General features: G+C 50.6%; 1 protein-coding gene and 1 long non-coding RNA gene across 7 annotated transcripts in view; both read right to left on the bottom strand.

Annotated features, from left to right (window-relative positions):
* CASP2 (caspase 2) overlaps positions 1 to 24451 on the bottom strand; it is a 189820-nt gene that overhangs the window by 20655 nt on the left and 144714 nt on the right. For all 6 annotated transcript variants that reach the window (XM_063962662.1, XM_063962664.1, XM_063962661.1 and 3 more), the window contains one exon: positions 23780 to 23953. In XM_063962662.1, coding sequence (XP_063818732.1) covers positions 23780 to 23953 — 174 coding nt within the window. The remainder of the gene's footprint in view (positions 1 to 23779; positions 23954 to 24451) is intronic.
* LOC135056904 (uncharacterized) lies at positions 276 to 7875 on the bottom strand. The gene is made up of 3 exons (XR_010244095.1): positions 7778 to 7875; positions 7424 to 7684; positions 276 to 1908 (listed from the first exon to the last, which is right to left on the bottom strand). It is a non-coding gene; the product is annotated as an uncharacterized LOC135056904 (long non-coding RNA).

Below are 24451 nucleotides of genomic sequence, written 5' to 3'. Positions count from 1 at the left end.
CCCTCAGTCCCTCGTTGCAGTGATCCTGTTGCCAGCAGGACTCACTGTAAAATAAAAAACCTAAGCTAAACTTTTTCTAAGCAGCTCTTTAGGAGAGCCACCTAGATTGCACCCTTCTCGGCCGGGCACAAAAATCTAACTGGAGTCTGGAGGAGGGTCATAGGGGGAGGAGCCAGTGCACACCACCTGATCTGGAAAAGCTTTACTTTTTGTGCCCTGTCTCCTGCGGAGCCGCTATTCCCCATGGTCCTTTCAGGAACCCCAGCATCCACTAGGACGATAGAGAAAGAAAAGGCGGCAAGATAGAATAACCAGAAAACTCCCAGGAGCCCTGAGGGCATCCTCGGCTACTGCCACCAGAGCTCACGTCCCTGAGTAGTAAAGGGTTAAAGAGTCAGTCAGAACGCCCTGAGGTCGATTCGGAATCTCCGCCCACAGCAGACCAGCTGACAAAACTCCGGGGAATGTTCCCTCACCCAGGAGTCTGACCTGGTGGCCTGATCTGGAAAGAAGATTGTTGTCCCCCGCTCAGAGGGGAATGTAGGCGACCACTCATTGTGTCACAACTTGACTGAAGAAATAGAGTACCTGGTGCCGAGGAACGAAAAATCCTTTGACGGACCGTGTTGAGAAAACGTCTACGAGGAGCATAACTTGGATCTGTGTCGAACCAGAAGCTCCTGGATCCTCCGGATATTCAGAAGCCACCTAATGTACAGAGTGGGATAGTAGCAGTAGATTGTCCCATTAGGGAACCAACGTCACCTCCTGCCTTTGAAAAAGTTAGTCTGCGAACTTCCAGAACCCTGTGGGATCGGAAAAGAGACCGAAAGGAAAGGACTGACAGTTAAAATGAGAATCCTGTAATGCGAATCTGAGAAAAGCCCGATGAGGAAACCCAACCGAAATCAGTAAACAGGCATCTCTGAAGACAAGGGACACTTAAAACTCCCTTTCTTGTTCAAACTAGCAATCACAGACTGAAAGGATTCTAAGGCCAGAATATGCCTGGCCAAGCCCACTGGCTTCGGAACGTGAAAAGAAAACAAAGACCTGAGAACTGTCCCGATTCAAATGATATGTGAAAAACAGGAATCAACACCCTTTGCGGTTAGGAGCATATGAAGCGCCGCCTGCAGTATGACTCTTGTCATCGTAAATCGTCCGACCCATGCCGAGGGACTCCTGAGACGGTTGTACTCCAAAATCTAGACTGTAACCGCCCAAGCCTTCTCCCACTGACATGCGCCTATCCTGGGACCCTCCAGGTGGTAGGAAGGTCTGACCTGTAGTGGGTGTATAGGATGACCTAAAATCAGACTGGACCGAGGCTGTTGAACCTCTGCTTCAGCCTTTTACCCTGAGATCCCCTGGCGACGGAGATATCGCCCGTGTGGAGTCGAAAGCTTGAAAGGGCACGGAAAAATCTAAAGGAAAGACCGGTAAAGGTCTATCTTGGAGCTGGGGCAGTAGTAGGATAAAGCAAAGTGGACTTACCTCCAATGGCTCAAGAAATTCTGCAGAAAGTTCCTTCCTCCGAACCATCTGCCCCGTAGGATTTCATGTTCACCTGTCACTGTCGCAGCCCCAGAGGTCGTCGGGTTAAGACAGCCCAAACGAAAATGCAGGTTCCGAGTCTGCAGACGTGGAGACCTCCAAAGAACATAAAGCAGAATCGTGATTCTGACCTATACCAAAGTATCAAATGATCCTGATGCGAAACATCCTGTAACCTAGAGGACAATTGTTCCACAACCTACCTGCTCCGGACAAGGTAGAACCCAGCTGCCACATATGTGTCTTCGATGGATCCCTGAGCAAGGTTGCCTCAGGAAAAAGGCAGCTTGTTGGACCGGCTATACATCGAGGGGTATACCCTGGAGAGGTCCTGATACCATTTCCTGCCGTCTGCGGGGAAAGGATAGGAAAAATAAGATTTTACTCACCGGTAAATCTATTTCTCGTAGTCCGTAGTGGATGCTGGGAACTCCGTAAGGACCATGGGGAATAGCGGCTCCGCAGGAGACTGGGCACAACTAAAGAAAGCTTTAGGTCACCTGGTGTGCACTGGCTCCTCCCACTATGACCCTCCTCCAAGCCTCAGTTAGGACACTGTGCCCGGACGAGCTGACATAATAAGGAAGGATTTTGAATCCCGGGTAAGACTCATACCAGCCACACCAATCACACCGTATAACTCGTGATACTATACCCAGTTAACAGTATGAATATAACTGAGCCTCTCAACAGATGGCTCAACAATAACCCTTTAGTTAGGCAATAACTATATACAAGTATTGCAGACAATCCGCACTTGGGATGGGCGCCCAGCATCCACTACGGACTACGAGAAATAGATTTACCGGTGAGTAAAATCTTATTTTCTCTGACGTCCTAGTGGATGCTGGGAACTGAGTAAGGACCATGGGGATTATACCAAAGCTCCCAAACGGGCGGGAGAGTGCGGATGACTCTGCAGCACCGAATGAGATAACTCCAGGTCCTCCTCAGCCAGGGTATCAATTTTGTAGAATTTAGCAAACGTGTTTGCCCCTGACCAAGTTGCAGCTCGGCAAAGTTGGAAAGCCGAGACCCCTCGGGCAGCTGCCCAAGATGAGCCCACCTTCCCTGTGGAATGGGCTTTTACAGATTTTGGCTGCGGTAGTCCAGCCGCAGAATGCGCCAGCTGAATTGTGCTACAAATCCAGCGAGCAATAGTCTGCTTAGAAGCAGTAGCACCCAGTTTGCTGGGTGCATACAGGATAAACAGCGAGTCAGTTCTCCTGACTCTAGCCGTCCTGGAAACATAATTTTTCAAGGGCCTGACTACGTCCAGTAACTTGGAATCCTCCAAGTCCCTAGTAGCCGCAGGCACTACAATAGTTGGTTCAAGTGAAAAGCTGATATCACCTTAGGGAGAAACTGGGGACGAGTCCTCAATTCTGCCCTATCCATATGGAAAATCAGATAAGGACTTTTATATGACAAAGCCGCCAATTCTGATACACGCCTGGCCGAAGCCAAGGCCAATAACATGACCACTTTCCGCGTGAGATATTTTAGATCCACGGTTTTTAGTGGCTCACACCAATGTGATTTTAAGAAACTCAACACCACGTTGAGAACCCAAGGTGCCACTGGAGGCACAACCGGGGGCTGAATATGCAGCACTCCTTTTACAATGTCTGAACTTCAGGTACTGAAGCTAGTTCTTTTTGGAAGAAAATCGACAGAGCCGAGATCTGTACCTTAATGGAGCCTAATTTTAGGCCCATAGACACTCCTGCTTGTAGGAAATGCAGAAATCGACCTAGTTGAAATTCCTCTGTTGGGGCCTTTTTGGCCTCACACAAGCAACATATTTTCGCCATATGCGGTGATAATGTTTTGCAGTTACATCTTTCCTGGCTTGAATCAGCGTAGGAATGACTTCCTCCGGAATGGCCTTTTCCTTTAGGATCCGGCGTTCAACCGCCATGCCGTCAAAACGTAGCCGCGGTAAGTCTTGGAACAGACAGGGCCCCTGCTGCCGCAGGTCCTGTCTGAGCGGCAGAGGTCATGGGTCCTCTGATATAATTTCTTGAAGTTCTGGGTACCAAGCTCTTCTTGGCCAATCCGGAACCACGAGTATCGTTCTTACTCCTCGCCTTCCTATTATTCTCAGTACCTTTTGTATGAGAGGCAGAGGGAGGAACCCATAAACCGACTGGTACACCCACGGTGTTACCAGAGCGTCCACAGCTATCGCCTGAGGGTCCTTTGACCTGGCGCAATATCTTTTATAGCTTTTTGTTGAGGCGGGACGCCATCATGTCCACCTGTGGCCTTTCCCAATGGTGTACAATCCTTTGGAAGACTTCTGGATGAAATACCCACTCTCCCGGGTGGAGGTCGTGTCCGCTGAGAAAATCTGCTTCCCAGTCGTCCACTCAGGGAATGAACACTGCTGACAGTGTTAACACATGATTTTCCGCCCATCGGAGAATCCTTGTGGCTTCTGCCATCGCCATCCTGCTTCTTGTGCCGCCCCGTTGGTTTACATGGGTGACTGCCGTGATGTTGTCTGAGTTGAACAGTACCGGCTGGTTTTGAAGCAGAGGCCTTGCCTGACTCAGGGCATTGTAAATGGCCCTCAGTTCCAGAATATTTATGTGTAGGGAAGTCACTTGACTTGACCAAAGTCCCTGGAAGTTTTTTTCCTTGTGTGACTGCCCCCCAGCCTCAAAGGCTGGCATCCATGGTCACTAGGACCTAGTCCTGTATGCCGAACCTGCGGCCCTCTTGCATGGAACCTGCCGAATGGGATTGCTTCGTAGGAAGCTACCATTTTTTCCCAGGACTCGCGTGCAATGATGCACCGATACCTGTTTTTGCTTCAGGAGGTCTCTGACTAGAGATGACAGTTCCTTGGCTTTCTCCTCCGGGAGAAACACTTATTTCTGTTCTGTGTCCAGAACCATCCCCAGGAACAGTAGACGTGTCGTAGGAACCAGCTGTGACTTTGGACAGTTTAGAATCCAACCGTGCTGTTGTAGCACTTTCCAAAATAGTGCTACCCCGACTAGCAACTGCTCCTTGGACCTTGCCCTTATAAGGATATTGTCCAAGTACGGGATAATTAAAACTCCCTTTTTTCGAAGGAGTATCATCATTTTGGCCATTACCTTGGTAAACACCCTCGGTGCCATGTACAGTCCAAACGGCAGTGTCTGGACTTGGTAATGGTAATCCTGTACCACAAATCTGAGGTACTCCTGGCGAGGATGGTAAATGGGGACATGCAGGTAAGCATCCTTGATGTCCTGGGATCCCATGTAATCCCCCTCGTCCAGGCTTGCAAAAACCGCCCTGAGCGATTCCATCTTGAACTTGAATTTTTTTATGTATGTGTTCAAGGATTTTAAATATAAAATGGGTCACACCGAACCATGCGGTTTCGGTACCCCAAACCGTGTGGAATAGTAACCCCGTCCTTGTTGAAGTAGGGGCACCTTGAGTATTACCTGCTGGGAATACAGCTTATTAATTGCCTCTAGCGCAGCCTCCCTGCCTGAGGGAGTTGTCGGCAAGGCATATTTGAGGAAACGGCGGGGGGGAGACATCTCGAATTCCAGCTTGTACCCCTGAAATACTACTTGAATGAAACAGGGATCCACCTGTGAGCGAGCCCACTGATCGCTGAAATTTTTGAGACGGCCCCCCACCGTACCTGGCTACACCTGTGGAGCCCCCGCGTCATGCTGTGGACTCAGAGGAAGCGAGAGAAGAATTTTGATTCTGGGAACAGGCTGACTGGTGCAGCTTTTTACCTCTCCCCATGTCTCTGTACAGAAAGGAAGCGCCTTTTACCCGCTTGCTTTTCTGAAGCCGAAAGGACTGTACCTGATAATACAGTGCTTTCTTAGTCTGTGAGGAAACCTGAGGTAATGGATACGAGGTCCCAGAGACCATCCCCAAATAATTCCTCACCCTTATAAGGCAGAGTCTCTATGCGCCTTTTAAAGTCAGCATCACCTGTCCAGTGACAGGTCTCTAATACCCTCCTGACAGAATGGTCATTACATTCATTTTGGATGCCAGCCGGCAAAATATCCCTCTGTGCATCCCTCATATATAAGACGACGTCTTTAATATGTTCTCATGTGTGACAGGGTCACCGACCACGCTGCAGCAGCACGATCTGCAGGTCTCAGTCTAGTACCTGAGTGTGTAAATACAGACTTCAGGATAGCCTCCTGCTTTTTATCAACAGGTACCTTCAAAGTGGCCGTTCCTAAAACGGCAGTGCCACCTTTTTTGACAACCGTGTGAGCGCCTTATCCACCCTAGGGGATATCTCCCAGCGTAACTTATCCTCTGGCGGTAAAGGGTACGCCATCAGTAACTTTTTAGAAATTACCAGTTTCTTATCGGGGGGAACCCACGCTTTTCACACACTTCATTCATTCATCTGATGGGGGAACAAAACACTGCCTGCTTTTTCTCCCCAAACATAAAACCCTTTTTTAGTGGTACTTGGGTTAATGTCAGAAATGTGTAACACATTTTTTATTGCCGGGATTAAGTCACGGATGTTCCTAGTGGACTGTGTATATGTCTCAACCTTGTCGACACTGGAGTCAGACTCCGTGTCGACATCTGTGTCTGCCATCTGAGTGAGCGGGCGTTTTTTGAGCCCCTGATGGCCTTTGAGACGCCTGGGCAGGCGCGGACTGAGAAGCCGGCTGTCCCACAGCTGTTACGTCATCCACCCTTTTATGTAAGGAGTTGACACTGTCGGTTAATACCTTTACCTAACCATCCACTCTGGTGTCGGCCCCACAGGGGGCGACATCACATTTATCGGCATCTGCTCCGTCACCATATAAGCCTCCTCATTAAACATGTCGACACAGCTGCACCGACACACCGCACACACACAGGGAATGCTCTGACTGAGGACAGGACCCCACAAAGCCCTTTGGGGAGACAAAGAGAGAGCATGCCAGCACACACCAGAGCGCTATATAATGTGGGGATTAACACTATAACTGAGTGAAATTTCCCCAATAGCTGCTTGTATATATAATATTGCGCCTAAATTTAGTGCCCCCCCCTCTCTTTTTAACCCTTTGAGCCTGAAAACTACAGGGGAGAGCCTGGGGAGCTTTCTTCCAGCTGCACTGTGAAGAGAAAATGGCGCCAGTGTGTCTGAGGGAGATAGCTCCGCCCCTTTTTCGCGGACTTTTCTCCCGCTTTTTTCTGGATTCTGGCAGGGGTATTTACCACATATATAGCCTCTGGGGCTATATATTGTGGTATTTTTGCCAGCCAAGGTGTTAATATTGCTGCTCAGGGCGCCCCCCCCCCAGCGCCCTGCACCCTCAGTGACCGGAGTGTGAGGTGTACATGAGGAGCAATGGCGCACAGCTGCAATGCTGTGCGCTACCTTGGTGAAGACTGATGTCTTCTGCCGCCGATTTTCCGGACCTCTTCTTGCTTCTGGCTCTGTAAGGGGGACGGCGGCGCGGCTCCGGGACCGAACACCAAGGACTGGGCCTGCGGTCGATCCCTCTGGAGCTAATGGTGTCCAGTAGCCTAAGAAGCCCAATCCGGCTGCAAGCAGGCGAGTTCGCTTCTTCTCCCCTTAGTCCCTCGCTGCAGTGAGCCTGTTGCCAGCAGGTCTCACTGAAAATAAAAAACCTAAATCTATACTTTCTTTCTAAGGGCTCAGGAGAGCCCCTAGTGTGCATCCAACATCGGCCGGGCACAAAATCTAACTGAGGCTTGGAGGAGGGTCATAGTGGGAGGAGCCAGTGCACACCAGGTGACCTAAAGCTTTCTTTAGTTGTGCCCAGTCTCCTGCGGAGCCGCTATTCCCCATGGTCCTTACGGAGTTCCCAGCATCCACTAGGACGTCAGAGAAACAAACATTGTTTGATACCTGAAATTGTGTATTCGGGTCTCTGCCGGCCGCCCACCGGAGCCTACCCAGCTCATCCGAAACTGGACCAGTCGCTGTCATTTCATCATCGGCGTCGAACCCTGATGGCTTGACGTGCCCGCCTCCTTTACCTGCAGTATCAGACGAACTGCTGTATAATGCACCTGGATATTCTGAGACACTGGTTCAGACTCCACAGAAAACGGACCTCATCAGTATCCTGGACATCTTTCTCCACCTCCCGGAGAGGCCTTTCCACTGCTGAGTTGTGTAACATGGAAGGTTAGCAAGGCTCTTTTAGAAACCTGGAGAGGTGAAATGACGTACAAGGTCTCTGGTTAACAGCGACATTACCTGCATAATCTGAGCTTGTCAAACAGGAGTGTCCTGCAGGTGCGTGGAGGGCTAAGCAGATGGCTCCACCGCATACTTCACACCTAAGAGGGAATTCCTCGACTATCCCAGGTGAGACAAACGAAAGGAGAAAAGGTGGGTTAAATAAACACAGCCCTATGTAAGGTCTGCACTATAATGTGTAGTGACCGACACGATGCAAATAAACTTTCTGGAGCAGCGGAGACCTAAACCAGTAGATCTGCGCTGTGGGACAGGAGTCTTAGCCACTAGACTATAGGAGCTCCCTTAAAGTATTATTTATTTATTTTTTATTTTATTTTTATTTTTTTGGATTCAAACCCTGGTCCCTTCAGATACCCGCTACAGCGACTGTCTGATGCCACACACATTCCCCAAATTACTACCAGTATTATTTTTATTAAGTGAAACAAAGGAATAATAAAGGGAAGGTAACACCCGCCCTGTATGTAGAGTACTGCTAAATTAGGAAGACGCAATACATGTTTCTCGGAGGCTCCGCTGGTTTCCCAAAATGGCGTGCAGTCTGCGAGAAAAGCCGGGGGGAAAAGTTATGTGGCAAGGCGGAGCTAATGTGAAACCAGGTCTGTCTTATAATAAAAACATTGCCACTATATATGGTATATGGTAGTGTAACAGTATACACATATATACATATATATATATACATATATATATATACACACCCATACATAACCCCATACATATATATATATCCACATATTTACATATATATACACATAATTAAGCCAATTGGGTAGAGGGTGATATGTGAACCTGGGTTCCTATGCATAATCTGCTCCACTATTATGGCCACCAATGCATTCATGAGCCCCTGATATAGAGCAGGCTCTAATCCATGTGTGTGTGTGCTGGGGAGTGGGGAGCCCGCTGAGCAAAGCGGGATTATCCCAGTACAAACATTAAATGAAGCAGTAAGCTCCCTGACTCTCCCTCCAGCAATGTGTGAAATGAAGCAGGGAGCCCGCTGTGCAGAGCGGAATTAGGCCGGCCCTCAAAATTTAACTAACCCGCTTCAGTTCCACGTAGCGGTGAGCGACCTAGCGGGAAATGCAGTTGCTGGGGAGCGGGGCGCTGAGCCCGCTGTGCAGCGCGGGAGCCTGTAGCTTACCCGGAGCGGTGAGCGTGTATCCCCTGCCGGCAAAGCGTGAGCCGGGAGCCCGCTGTACAGAGCGGGAAATACAGTGGCTGGGGAGCGGGGCGCTGAGCCCGCTGTACAGCGCGGAAGCCTGTACCGAGCAGGAGTTAGCTCCGCCCCCCGCTCTGGCGCAAATTTTAAACGAACCCGTCGGTGAGTGCCCTGCATCCCCCGCCGGCAATGTGTGTCGCGGGCGGGGAGCAGGGAGCGCTGAGCCGCAGTACAGAGCGGGCGCTGTGCATAGCGCACTGAAGCTCCGCCCACCCCTTAAAGGCGCCAAATTTGAACCAGAAAAGGCGCCTCTGATTATAATCGGACTCCAGACATGAGATCATACAGTGGCACACTGAAGGAATAAACATATTACTTATAGCACATTGCACCAGTAAATGTGTAATGTAATAGATAAATTATACCTCAATGTGAAGGGGGGGTGTTTACTCACCACTGCTTGCAGATGATGGAATGGCCCCGACACGCGCCGCACGCAGCGGTGTCCGGTCTCTGTTGACGGAGTGGCCCCAACACGCGCCGCACGCAGCGGTGTCCGGCCTCTGTTGACGGAGTGGTCCCAACACGCGCCGCACGCAGCGGTGTCCGACCACTGTTCCTTACCGCTGCCATGCTGCCGGAATCTTCTGCTGGATGGAGTGGTCCCGACACGCGCCGCACACAGCGGTGTCCGCCAACTCAGGAGAGCTCAGTGTCTCCCTCAGCCGGGGCCCATCCGAGCCGCACGCAGCTGCGATGGGACCCCGCCGGCAGCTCCCGCGGTGCAGACTGGCAGTGACAGAGCGTAAGTAAGAAAAAATAAAATAATAAAGAAAAAAGAAAAATTCTTCAGCTAAACCCAAGTGAACCAGCTACCTCGGGCACTAAACTAAGACTGGCTTGGAGGGGAGATAGTAGGGGAGGAGCTAGCCACAGAGTGAAGAATTTTAAAGTGCCAGCTCCCAATTACTGCCTACTATTTCCCCATTGTAACTACGCTCCAGTGGCCCCTAGTGGATGAAGGAGAAATTATCCTTTATTTATATGGCGCCACAGGGGTTCCACAGCGCCAAACAACGTACAATAAATGAGCAAAACAAGAAAATAGCGACTTACAGTACAAGACAATGTAGGATAAGTACATGGTATATAAACATTACTGCATCAGGGGACAGGACACTGAAATAAGCATCATAGTGGCAGAGAAGCATGGTGAGGGCAGAGGGCCCTGCAAATGAGACCTTACATACAGGGGCAGACTGAGAGGGGTGACACAGATGGGGTAGACAGTGAGAGTGCAACAGAGGGTTAGGATGAGAAACAGCTGGGTTTGGTGAAAAATAAGAATTTACTCACCGGTAATTCTATTTCTCGTAGTCCGTAGTGGATGCTGGGACTCCGTAAGGACCATGGGGAATAGCGGCTCCGCAGGAGACTGGGCACAACTAAAAGAAAGCTTTAGACTACTGGTGTGCACTGGCTCCTCCCACTATGACCCTCCTCCAGACTTCAGTTAGGATACTGTGCCCGGAAGAGCTGACACAATAAGGAAGGATTTTGAATCCCGGGTAAGACTCATACCAGCCACACCAATCACACCGTATAACTCGTGATACAATACCCAGTTAACAGTATGAGAACAACTGAGCCTCTCAACAGATGGCTCAACAATAACCCTTTAGTTAAACAATAACTATATACAAGTATTGTAGACAATCCGCACTTGGGATGGGCGCCCAGCATCCACTACGGACTACGAGAAATAGAATTACCGGTGAGTAAATTCTTATTTTCTCTGACGTCCTAAGTGGATGCTGGGACTCCGTAAGGACCATGGGGATTATACCAAAGCTCCCAAACGGGCGGGAGAGTGCGGATGACTCTGCAGCACCGAATGGGCAAACTCTAGGTCCTCCTCAGCCAGGGTGTCAAACTTGTAGAATTTAGCAAATATGTTTGACCCCGACCAAGTAGCTGCTCGGCAAAGTTGTAGAGCCGAGACCCCTCGGGCAGCCGCCCAAGAAGAGCCCACCTTCCTCGTGGAATGGGCTTTCACCGATTTAGGATGCGGCAGTCCAGCCGCAGAATGTGCAAGCTGAATTGTACTACAGATCCAGCGAGCAATAGTCTGCTTTGAAGCAGGTGCACCCAACTTGTTGGGCGCATACAGGATAAATAGCGAGTCAGTCTTTCTGACTCCAGCTGTCCTGGAAACATAAATTTACAGGGCCCTGACTACATCCAACAACTTGGAAGCCTCCAAGTCTTTAGTAGCCGCAGGCACCACGATAGGTTGGTTCAGGTGAAAGGCTGATACCACCTTTGGGAGAAATTGGGGACGAGTCCTCAATTCTGCCCTATCCATATGGAAAATCAGATAAGGGCTTTTACATGACAAAGCCGCCAATTCTGATACCCGCCTGGCCGAAGCCAAGGCCAACAACATGACCACTTTCCACGTGAGATACTTAAATTCCACGGTTTTAAGTGGCTCAAACCAATGTGACTTTAGGAAATCCAACACCACGTTGAGATCCCAAGGTGCCACTGGAGGCACAAAAGGGGGCTGAATATGCAGCACTCCCTTAACAAAAATTTGAACTTCAGGTAGTGAAGCCAGTTCTCTCTGGAAGAAAATCGATAGAGCCGAAATCTGGACCTTAATGGAACCCAATTTTAGGCCCATAGTCACCCCTGACTGTAGGAAGTGCAGGAAACGGCCCAGTTGAAATTCCTCCGTTGGGGCCTTCCTGGCCTCACACCACGCAACATATTTTCGCCATATGCGGTGATAATGGTTTGCGGTTACTTCTTTCCTAGCTTTAATCAGCGTAGGAATGACTTCTTCCGGAATGCCCTTTTCCTTCAGGATCCGGTGTTCAACTGCCATGCCGTCAAACGCAGCCCCGGTTGTCTTGGAACAGACAGGGCCCCTGCTGCAGCAGGTCCTATCTGAGCGGCAGAGGCCATGGGTCCTCTGACATCATTTCTTGAAGTTCCGGGTACCAAGCTCTTCTTGGCCAATCCGGAACAATGAGTATAGTTCTTACTCCTCTTCTCCTTATTATCCTCAGTACCTTTGGTATGAGAGGAAGAGGAGGGAACACATAAACCGACCGGTACACCCACGGTGTCACTAGAGCGTCCACAGCTATCGCCTGAGGGTCTCTCGACCTGGCGCAATATCTTTCTAGCTTTTTGTTTAGGCGGGACGCCATCATGTCCACCTGTGGCCTTTCCCAACGGTTTACAATCAGTTGGAAGACTTCTGGATGAAGTCCCCACTATCCCGGGTGGAGGTCGTGCCTGCTGAGGAAGTCTGCTTCCCAGTTGTCCACTCCCGGAATGAACACTGCTGACAGTGCTAACACGTGATTTTCCGCCCATCGGAGAATCCTTGTGGCTTCTGCCATCGTCGTCCTGCTTCTCGTGCTGCCCTGTCGGTTTACATGGGCGACCGCCGTGATGTTGTCTGACTGGATCAGTACCAGCTGGTTTTGAAGCAGGGGTTTTGCCTGACTTAGGGCATTGTAAATGGCCCTCAGTTCCAGAATATTTATGTGCAGGGAAGTCTCCTGACTTGACCATAGTCCTTGGAAGTTTCTTCCCTGTGTGACTGCCCCCCAGCCTCGAAGGCTGGCATCCGTGGTCACCAGGACCCAGTCCTGTATGCCGAATCTGCGGCCCTCTTGAAGATGAGCCCTCTGCAGCCACCACAGCAGAGACACCCTGGTCCTTGGAGACAGGGTTATCAGCCGATGCATCTGAAGATGCGATCCGGACCACTTGTCCAACAGGTCCACTGAAAAGTTCTTGCATGGAACCTGCCGAATGGAATTGCTTCGTAGGAAGCTACCATCTTTCCCAGGATCCGCGTGCAGTGATGCACAGACACCTGTTTTGGTTTTAGGAGGCCTCTGACTAGAGATGACAGCTCCTTGGCCTTCTCCTCCGGGAGGAACACTTTTTTCTGTTCTGTGTCCAGAACCATCCCCAGGAACAGCAGACGTGTCGTAGGGACCAGCTGTGACTTTGGAATATTTAGAATCCAGCCGTGCTGTTGTAGCACCTCCCGAGATAGTGCTACCCCGACCAACAACTGCTCCCTGGACCTCGCCTTTATCAGGAGATCGTCCAAGTACGGGATAATTAAAACTCCCTTCTTTCGAAGGAGTATCAACATTTCGGCCATTACCTTGGTAAAGACCCTCGGAGCCGTGGGTAGACCGAACGGCAACGTCTGGAATTGGTAATGACAATCCTGTACCACAAATCTGAGGTACTCCTGGTGAGGATGGTAAATGGGGACATGCAGGTAAGCATCCTTGATGTCCAGTGATACCATGTAATCCCCCTCGTCCAGGCTTGCAATAACCGCCCTGAGCGATTCCATCTTGAACTTGAATTTTTTTTATATACGTGTTCAAGGATTTCAAATTTAAAATGGGTCTCACCGAACCGTCCGGTTTCGGTACCACAAACATTGTGGAATAGTAACCCCGTCCTTGTTGAAGTAGGGGCACCTTTACTATCACCTGCTGGGAATACAGCTTGTGAATTGCCTCTAACACTGCCTCCCTGGCTGAGGGAGTTGTTGGCAAGGCAGATTTGAGGAAACGGCGGGGGGGGGGACGTCTCGAATTCCAGCTTGTATCCCTGAGATACTACTTGAAAGATCCAGGGATCCACCCGTGAGCGAGCCCACTGATCGCTGAAATTTTTGAGACGGGCCCCCACCGTACCTGGCTCCGCCTGTGGAGCCCCAGCGTCATGCTGTGGACTTAGAGGAAGCGGGGGAGGACTTTTGCTCCTGGGAACTGGCTGTATGCTGCAGCTTTTTCCCTCTACCTCTGCCTCTGGGCAGAAAGGACGCGCCTTTAACCCGCTTGCCCTTATTGGGCCGAAAGGACTGTACCTGATAATACGGTGCTTTCTTTGGCTGTGAGGGAACATGGGGTAAAAATGTAGACTTCCCAGCTGTTGCTGTGGAAACGAGGTCCGAGAGACCATCCCCGAACAACTCCTCACCCTTATAAGGCAAAACTTCCATGTGCCTTTTAGAATCTGCATCTCCTGTCCACTGCCGAGTCCATAACCCTCTCCTGGCAGAAATGGACATTGCACTTATTTTAGATGCCAGCCGGCAAATATCCCTCTGTGCATCCCTCATGTATAAGAGTGCGTCTTTAATATGCTCTACGGTTAGCAATATAGTGTCCCTGTCTAGGGTATCAATATTTTCCAACAGGGAATCTGACCACGCAGCTGCAGCACTGCACATCCATGCTGAAGCAATAGCTGGTCTCAGTATAACACCTGTGTGTGTATATATAGACTTCAGGATAGCCTCCTGCTTTCTATCAGCAGATTCCTTCAGGGCGGCCGTATCCGGAGACGGTAGTGCCACCTTCTTTGACAAGCGTGTGAGCGCTTTATCCACCCTACGGGATGTTTCCCAACGTGACCTATCCTCTGGCGGGAAAGGGTACGCCATTAGTAACCTCTTAGAAATTACCAGTTTCTTATCGGGGGAAGCCCACGCTTCTTCACACACTTCATTTAATTCTTCAGATGGAGGAAAAACAACTGGTAGTTTTTTCTCTCCAAACATAATACCCTTTTTTGTGGTACCCGGGGTAACATCAGAAATATGCAACACATTTTTCATTGCCTCAATCATATAACGCGTGGCCCTATTGGAAGATACATTAGTCTCATCGTCGTCGACACTGGAGTCAGTATCCGTGTCGACATCTGTGTCTGCCATCTGAGGTAGCGGGCGTTTTAGAGCCCCTGATGGCTTTTGAGACGCCTGGGCAGGCACAGGCTGAGAAGCCGGCTGTCCCATATTTGGTATGTCGTCAAACCTTTTATGCAAGGAGTCGACACTGTCGCGTAATTCCTTCCACAGAACTATCCACTCAGGTGTCGACCCCGCAGGGAGTGACATCACATTTACCGGCATTTGCTCCGCCTCCACATAAGCCTCCTCATCAAACATGTCGACACAGCCGTACCGACACACCGCATACACACAGGGAATGCTCTGACAGAGGACAGGACCCCACAAAGCCCTTTGGGGAGACAGAGAGAGAGTATGCCATCACACACCAGAGCGCTATATAACACAGGGATCCCACTATAAATGAGTGTTTTTTCCCTTATAGCTGCTTATATTATATATACTGCGCCTAAATTTAGTGCCCCCCCTCTCTTTTTTACCCTTATGTAGCTTGACACTGCAGGGGAGAGCCAGGGAGCGTCCTTCCAGCGGAGCTGTGAGGGAAAAATGGCGCCAGTGTGCTGAGGGAGATAGCCCCACCCCTTTTCCGGCGGACTTCTCCCGCTTTATCTGGAATTCTGGCAGGGGTATATTTACACCTATATAGCCTTCCTGACTATATATGGTGTAGATTTGCCAGCCAAGGTGTTATATTGCCCTCAGGGCGCCCCCCCCCAGCGCCCTGCACCCATCAGTGACCGGAGTGTGAGGTGTGCATGAGGAGCAATGGCGCACAGCTGCAGTGCTGTGCGCTACCTTGTTGAAGACAGAAGTCTTCTGCCGCCGATTTTCCAGAACACTTCTTGCTTCTGGCTCTGTAAGGGGGCCGGCGGCGCGGCTCCGGGACCGAACATCGAGGTCGGGTCCTGTGGTCGATCCCTCTGGAGCTAATGGTGTCCAGTAGCCTAAGAAGCCCAAGCTACCACCAGTTAGGTAGGTTCACTTCTTCTCCCCTTAGTCCCTCGCTGCAGTGAGTCTGTTGCCAGCAGATCTCACTGTAAAATAAAAAATAAGAATTTACTTACCGATAATTCTATTTCTCGTAGTCCGTAGTGGATGCTGGGGACTCCGTAAGGACCATGGGGAATAGCGGCTCCGCAGGAGACTGGGCACAAAAGTAAAGCTTTAGAACTACCTGGTGTGCACTGGCTCCTCCCCCCATGACCCTCCTCCAAGCCTCAGTTAGGATACTGTGCCCGGACGAGCGTACACAATAAGGAAGGATTTTGAATCCCGGGTAAGACTCATACCAGCCACACCAATCACACCGTACAACTCGTGATCTAAACCCAGTTAACAGCATGATAACAGAGGAGCCTCTAGAAAAGATGGCTCACTACAGCAATAACCCGATTTTTTGGTAACAATAACTATGTACCAGTATTGCAGACAATCCGCACTTGGGATGGGCGCCCAGCATCCACTACGGACTACGAGAAATAGAATTATCGGTAAGTAAATTCTTATTTTCTCTAACGTCCTAAGTGGATGCTGGGGACTCCGTAAGGACCATGGGGATTATACCAAAGCTCCCAAACGGGCGGGAGAGTGCGGATGACTCTGCAGCACCGAATGAGAGAACTCCAGGTCCTCCTCAGCCAGGGTATCAATTTTGTAGAATTTTACAAACGTATTTGCTCCTGACCAAGTAGCTGCTCGGCAAAGTTGTAAAGCCGAGACCCCTCGGGCAGCCGCCCAAGATGAGCCCATCTTCCTTGTGGAGTGGGCATTTACAGATTTTTGGCTGTGGCAGGCCTGCCACAGAATGTGCAAGCTGAATTGTACTACAAATCCAACGAGCAATAGTCTGCTTAGAAGCAGGAGCACCCAGCTTGTTGGGTGCATACAGGATAAACAGCGAGTCAGATTTTCTGACTCCAGCCGTCCTGGAAACATATATTTTCAGGGCCCTGACAACGTCTAGCAACTTGGAGTCCTCCAAGTCCCTAGTAGCCGCAGGCACCACAATAGGTTGGTTCCGGTGAAACGCTGAAACCACCTTAGGGAGAAACTGAGGACGAGTCCTCAATTCCGCCCTGTCCGAATGGAAAATCAGATAAGGGCTTTTACAGGATAAAGCCGCCAATTCGGACACGCGCCTGGCCCTGGCCAGGGCCAACAGCATGACCACTTTCCATGTGAGATATTTTAACTCCACAGATTTAAGTGGTTCAAACCAATGTGACTTTTGGAACCCAAAAACTACATTGAGATCCCAAGGTGCCACTGGAGGCACAAAAGGAGGCTGTATATGCAGTACCCCTTTTACAACGTCTGAACTTCAGGGACTGAAGCTAGTTCTTTTTGGAAGAAAATTGACAGGGCCGAAATTTGAACCTTAATGGACCCCAATTTCAGGCCCATAGACACTCCTGTTTGCAGGAAATGTAGGAATCGACCCAGTTGAATTTCCTCCGTCGGGCCTTACTGGCCTCGCACCACGCAACATATTTTCGCCAAATGCGGTGATAATGTTTTGCGGTTACATCCTTCCTGGCTTTGATCAGGATAGGGATGACTTCATCCGGAATGCCTTTTTTCCTTCAGGATCCGGCGTTCAACCGCCATGCCGTCAAACGCAGCCGCGGTAAGTCTTGGAACAGACAGGGTCCTTGCTGGAGCAGGTCCCTTCTTAGAGGTAGAGGCCACGGATGCTCCGTGAGCATCTCTTGAAGTTCCGGTTACCAAGTCCTTCTTGGCCAATCCGGAGCCACGAATATAGTGCTTACTCCTCTCCATCTTATCAATCTCAGTACCTTGGGTATGAGAGGCAGATGAGGGAACACATACACTGACTGGTACACCCACGGTGTTACCAGAGCGTCAACAGCTATTGCCTGAGGGTCCCTTGACCTGGCGCAATACCTGTCGAGTTTTTCCCAACGGTTTATAATCATGTGGAAGACTTCTGGGTGAAGTCCCCACTCTCCCGGGTGGAGGTCGTGTCTGCTGAGGAAGTCTGCTTCCCAGTTGTCCACTCCCGGAATTGCTGACAGTGCTATCACATGATTTTCCGCCCAGCGAAGAATCCTTGCAGCTTCTGCCATTGCCCTCCTGCTTCTTGTGCCACCCTGTCTGTTTACGTGGGTGACTGCCGTGATGTTGTCCGACTGGATCAACACCGGCTGACCTTGAAGCAGAGGTCTTGCTAAGCTTAGAGCATTGTAAATGGCCCTTAGCTTCAGGATATTTATGTGAAGTGATGTCTCCAGGCTTGACCATAAGCCCTGGAAATTCCTTCCCTGTGTGACTGCTCCCCAGCCTCGCAGGCTGGCATCCGTGGTCACCAGGACCCAGTCCTGAATGCCGAATCTGCGGCCCTCTAGAAGATGAGCACTCTGCAACCAACACAGGAGGGACACCCTTGTTCTTGGTGACAGGGTTATCCGCTGATGCATCTGAAGATGCGACCCGGACCATTTGTCCAGCAGGTCCCACTGGAAAGTTCTTGCATGGAATCTGCCGAATGGGATTGCTTCGTAGGAAGCCACCATTTTACCCAGAACCCTTGTGCATTAATGCACTGAGACTTGGCTCGGTTTTAGGAGGTTCCTGACTAGCTCGGATAACTCCCTGGCTTTCTCCTCCGGGAGAAACACCTTTTTCTGGACTGTGTCCAGGATCATCCCTAGGAACAGAAGACGAGTCGTCGGAACCAGCTGCGATTTGGAATATTGAGAATCCAATCGTGCTGCCGCAACACTACCTGAGATAGTGCTACACCGACCTCCAACTGTTCCCTGGATCTTACCCTTATCAGGGAATCGTCCAAGTAAGGGATAACTAAAATTCCCTTCCTTCGAAGGAATATCATCATTTCGGCCATTACCTTGGTAAAGACCCGGGGTGCCGTGGACCATCCATACGGCAGCGTCTGAACTGATAGTGACAGTTCTGTACCATAAACCTGAGGTACCCTTGGTGAGAAGGGTAAATTTGGACATGAAGGTAAGCATCCTTGATGTCCCGAGACATCATGTAGTCCCCTTCTTCCAGGTTCGCAATCACTGCTCTGAGTGACTCAATCTTGAATTTGAACCTCTGTATGTAAGTGTTCAAAGATTTTAGATTTAGAATCGGTCTCACCGAGCCGTCCGGCTTCGGTACCACAACAGTGTGGAATAATACCCCGTTCCCTGTTGCAGGAGGGGTACCTTGATTATCACCTGCTGGGAATACAGCTTGTGAATGGCTTCCAAAACTGTCTCCCTGTCAGAAGGAGACATCGGTAAAGCCGACTTTAGGAAACGGCGAGGGGGAGACGTCTCGAATTCCAATTTGTACCCCTGAGATATCACCTGAAGGATCCAGGGGTCTACTTGCGAGTGAGCCCACTGCGCGCTGAAATTCATTGAGACGGGCCCCCCACCTTGCCTGATTCTGCTTGTAAAGCCCCAGCGTCATACTGAGGGCTTGGCAGAGGCGGGAGAGGGTTTCTGTTCCTGGGAACTGGCTGATTTCAGCAGCCTTTTTCCTCTCCCTCTGTCACGGGGCAGAAATGAGGAACCTTTTGCCCGCTTGTCCACGAAAAGACTGCGCCTGATAATACGGCGTCTTCTCATGTTGAGAGGCGACCTGGGGTACAAACGTGGATTTCCCAGCTGTTGCCGTGGCCACCAGGTCTGAAAGACCGACCCCAAATAACTCCTCCCCTTAATAAGGCAATACTTCCAAATGCCGTTTGAAATCCGCATCACCTGACCACTGTCGTGTCCATAACCCTCTACTGGTAGAAATGGACAACGCACTTAGACTTGATGCCAGTCGGCAAATATTCCGCTGTGCATCACGCATATATAGAAATGCATCTTTTAAATGCTCTATAGGCAAAAATATACTGTCCCTATCTAGGGTATCAATATTTTCAGTCAGGGAATCCGACCACGCCAACCCAGCACTGCACATCCAGGCTGAGGCGATTGCTGGTCGCAGTATAACACCAGTATGTGTGTAAATACATTTTAGGATACCCTCCTGCTTTCTATCAGCAGGATCCTTAAGGGCGGCCATCTCAGGAGAGGGTAGAGCCCTTACAAGCGTGTGAGCGCTTTATCCACCCTAGGGGGTGTTTCCCAACGCACCCTAACCTCTGGCGGGAAAGGATATAATGCCAATAACATTTTAGAAATTATCAGTTGTTATCGGGGGAAACCCACGCATCATCACACACCTCATTTAATTTCTCAGATTCAGGAAAACTACAGGTAGTTTTTCCTCACCGAACATAATACCCCTTTTTGGTGGTACTCGTATTATCAGAAATGTGTAAAACATTTTTCATTGCCTCCATCATGTAACGTGTGGCCCTACTGGAAGTCACATTTGTCTCTTCACCGTCGACACTGGAGTCAGTATCCGTGTCGGCGTCTATATCTGCCATCTGAGGTAACGGGCGCTTTAGAGCCCCTGACGGCCTATGAGACGTCTGGACAGGCACAAGCTGAGTAGCCGGCTGTCTCATGTCAACCACTGTCCTTTATACAGAGCTGACACTGTCACGTAATTCCTTCCAACAGTTCATCCACTCAGGTGTCGACCCCCTAGGGGGCGACATCACTATTACAGGCAATCTGCTCCGTCTCCACATCATTTTTCTCCTCATACATGTCGACACAAACGTACCGACATACAGCACACACACAGGGAATGCTCTGATAGAGGACAGGACCCCACTAGCCCTTTGGGGAGACAGAGGGAGAGTTTGCCAGCACACACCAGAGCGCTATATATATACAGGGATAACCTTATGTAAGTGTTTTTCCCCTTATAGCTGCTGTATCTTTAATACTGCACGTAATTAGTGCCCCCCCTCTCTTTTTTAACCCTTTCTGTAGTGTAGTGACTGCAGGGGAGAGCCAGGGAGCTTCCCTCCAACGGAGCTGTGAGGGAAAATGGCGCCAGTGTGCTGAGGAGATAGGCTCCGCCCCCTTATCGGCGGCCTTATCTCCCGTTTTTCTATGTATTCTGGCAGGGGTTAAATGCATCCATATAGCCCAGGAGCTATATGTGATACATTTTTTGCCATCCAAGGTGTTTTTATTGCGTCTCAGGGCGCCCCCCCCCAGCGCCCTGCACCCTCAGTGACCGGAGTGTGAAGTGTGCTGAGAGCAATGGCGCACAGCTGCAGTGCTGTGCGCTACCTTGTTGAAGACAGGACGTCTTCTGCCGCCGATTTTCCGGACCTCTTCTGTCTTCTGGCTCTGTAAGGGGGCCGGCGGCGCGGCTCTGGGACCCATCCATGGCTGGGCCTGTGATCGTCCCTCTGGAGCTAATGTCCAGTAGCCTAAGAAGCCCAATCCACTCTGCACGCAGGTGAGTTCGCTTCTTCTCCCCTTAGTCCCTCGATGCAGTGAGCCTGTTGCCAGCAGGTCTCACTGAAAATAAAAAACCTAAAACTAAACTTTTCACTAAGCAGCTCAGGAGAGCCACCTAGTGTGCACCCTTCTCGTTCGGGCACAAAAATCTAACTGAGGCTTGGAGGAGGGTCATGGGGGGAGGAGCCAGTGCACACCAGGTAGTTCTAAAGCTTTACTTTTGTGCCCAGTCTCCTGCGGAGCCGCTATTCCCCATGGTCCTAACGGAGTCCCCAGCATCCACTTAGGACGTTAGAGAAAACCTAAAATATACTTTCTTTCTAGGAGCTCAGGAGAGCCCCTAGTGTGCATCCAGCTCAGCCGGGCACAAGATTCTAACTGAAGTCTGGAGGAGGGTCATAGTGGGAGGAGCCAGTGCACACCAGTAGTCTAAAGCTTTCTTTTAGTTGTGCCCAGTCTCCTGCGGAGCCGCTATTCCCCATGGTCCTTACGGAGTCCCAGCATCCACTTAGGACGTCAGAGAAAAGTGAGTCTTGAAAGCCCGTTTAAAGTACTGTAAATACTTATGGGGAGAGGTAGAGTAGAGTCTTATGGGGAAAGGTAAAGAATTCCAGAGATAGGGAGCAGTGTGTGCAAAATCTTGGAGGCAAGAATGGGAGGAGGTAATCAGTAGGCAGGAGAGGCGGCACTGAGCGAAGAGGACGGGTGGGAGAGTAAAGGGAGATAAGGTCAGAGATGTAGATGGGAGAGGAGTGGGTGAGGGCTTTATAAGTGAGTGTGAGAAGTTGTGAATTGGATTCTGAAAGGAAAGGGGAGCCAGTGAAGGGCTTGTAGGAGAGGAGAGGTGGATGCAGTGCGTTTGGAGAGGAAGATGAGGCGGGCAGCAGCACTGAGAATAGATTGGAGTGGAGAGAGGTGTTTGTCAGGGAGGCCAGATAGGAGGAGATTACAGAAGTCCAGTCTGGAGATGACCAGTGAGTGTGTGAGGGTCTTCGTGGCATCCTGGGTGAGAAAGGGTCTGATCCACGCAGCCTGCCTCGCCGCCCATCCGCCAGGCAGCCTGCCTAACCGCCCATCCGCCAGGCAGCCTGCCTCCCCGCCCATCCGCCAGGCAGCCTGCCTAACCGCCCATCCGCCAGGCAGCCTGCCTCCCCGCCCATCCGCCAGGCAGCCTGCCTAACCGCCCATCCGCCAGGCAGCCTGCCTCCCCGCCCATCCGCCAGGCAGCCTGCCTAACCGCCCATCCGCCAGGCAGCCTGCCTAACCGCCCATCCGCCAGGCAGCCTGCCTAACCGCCCATCCGCCAGGCAGCCTGCCTAACCGCCCATCCGCCAGGCAGCCTGCCTAACCGCCCATCCGCCAGGCAGCCTGCCTAACCGCCCATCCGCCAGGCAGCCTGCCTCCCCGCCCATCCGCCAGGCAGCCTGCCTAACCGCCCATCCGCCAGGCAGCCTGCCTCCCCGCCCATCCGCCAGGCAGCCTGCCTAACCGCCCATCCGCCAGGCAGCCTGCCTAACCGCCCATCCGCCAGGCAGCCTGCCTAACCGCCCATCCGCCAGGCAGCCTGCCTCCCCGCCCATCCGCCACGCAGCTTGCCTCGCCGCCCATCAACCACGCAGCCTGCCTCGCCGCCCATCCGCCAGGCAGCCTGCCTCGCCGCCCATCCGCCAGGCAGCCTGCCTCACCGCCCATCCGTCAGGCAGCCTGCCTCCCTGCCCATCCGCCACGCAGCTTGCCTCACTGCCCATCCGCCACGCAGCTTGCCTCACCGCCCATCCGCCAATTGTTTATTGGGTTGTTGGATCTGGTGACTTGTAAATCCAGCCTGTCTTACTATACACTGTGGAGACGTATCTTAGTGAAGAAGTTGGCCAAAGCAGCTTCTGCCATTTATCTAGCACAGTCTATGAAATAACAGTTAGAAGCCGATTGGTTGCTTTGGGTAACTGCTCCACTTCATCCCTCTCCAAGGATTGATAGATCTCCCCCTTTATATGAAAAATTGTTCAGATTTATCCTTAAACACTGTTACTCGAGTCTCGTCAACTAGTCCCTAGCGGCGCGCCAAGTCCCGAGCGGCACAGCTGCATAGAGCATTCTTTGCACTCAAAACATGCATCACATTTGTATAAATAGAACACCAGCGAGAAACAAAACTACTTTACTAGCTAGCGCTGATCAATCTGATGTGCAACATGTGTACAGCTGTGTACGACAGTGTCTGAGTCTGTATGAAGTGCTCCAATGCAGCAGCTGCGGCATTCCCTCACGCCAAGTTCCGTTGTGCTTCATCTGCAACTTTGTACTAATTCAGCCCTGCTTCTCTGGTACACGGAGTGTTGTTTGGCTGCGTCTGTGGTATATTCCAGTATTTTATGAACAGGCCAATTACATTTAGACGCGTTTCACTTATTGCATTCGCTTTCTTGCTTGGTACATAGGCTACTTTGCAAGGGGAGGGGATAGAAAGAATCAGTGCGTTTGCAGGGCTGTATAAGCATTACAATTATGTGTAGCCTATCAGGGAATCAGAATGATAAACCGATTAGAACAACCTGTAGCCAATGGAAGAATGAGAAGATTCGCACCACAGAGATTAACAGCTCAACTGCAACAGAAAGAAACATTGTTGCTTCCGGCCCGTTTGATCCTCTGTCTGGTGTCTTTTCTTGGGTTAGACAAGAGAGACTCATGCCAAATAAAGGCAAGACTGTAACTATCTCCTGTGTACTTACCTGAGCCGTAATGTTACTCCGAACAACCACCTGATAGTTCAAGTGAGAAAACAACTGCTTCAAAGAGACCAGATCCACTTCCCCGCCATGGCGGTAATCCAATTCTGGCGCAGCAAAATGGACATTACTGATGATCAGGGCGTAGCCACGGGGGCGTGTGGTCATCTTGTAGGCCTGAGGGGGACACAACAATGACCAGTAATTAGTGTAAGTCAGGGTTAGCCATATGGAGAACCAGTCACAACAATTATTGCTACTTACAGGAAATAAGATAGGACTATAGCAAGCAGAGGTGATGGACACAACCTCACAGATCTGCTGGTGGACCCGAGTCATAATTCCAACCAACAATCCTGCCCAAACACCCACAGCAAGCCCCCAGTACAGTGACCCCCCCCGTTCTCTAAGTTACATGCATTCAGCAGCCAGTGGAGGTATAACTAACGTGCATACGACTGAATCCTTAACATGCATACGACTGAATCACTAACATGCATACGACTGAATCACTAACATGCATACGACTGAATCACTAACATGCATACGACTGAATCACTAACATGCATACGACTGAATCACTAACATGCATACGACTGAATCACTAACATGCATACGACTGAATCACTAACATGCATACGACTGAATCACTAACATGCATACGACTGAATCACT

Source organism: Pseudophryne corroboree, chromosome 3 (assembly GCF_028390025.1).
Source record: "Pseudophryne corroboree isolate aPseCor3 chromosome 3, aPseCor3.hap2, whole genome shotgun sequence".
NCBI classification, from domain to species: Eukaryota; Metazoa; Chordata; class Amphibia; order Anura; family Myobatrachidae; genus Pseudophryne; species Pseudophryne corroboree.
This window is presented reverse-complemented; position numbering and strand designations above follow the sequence as displayed.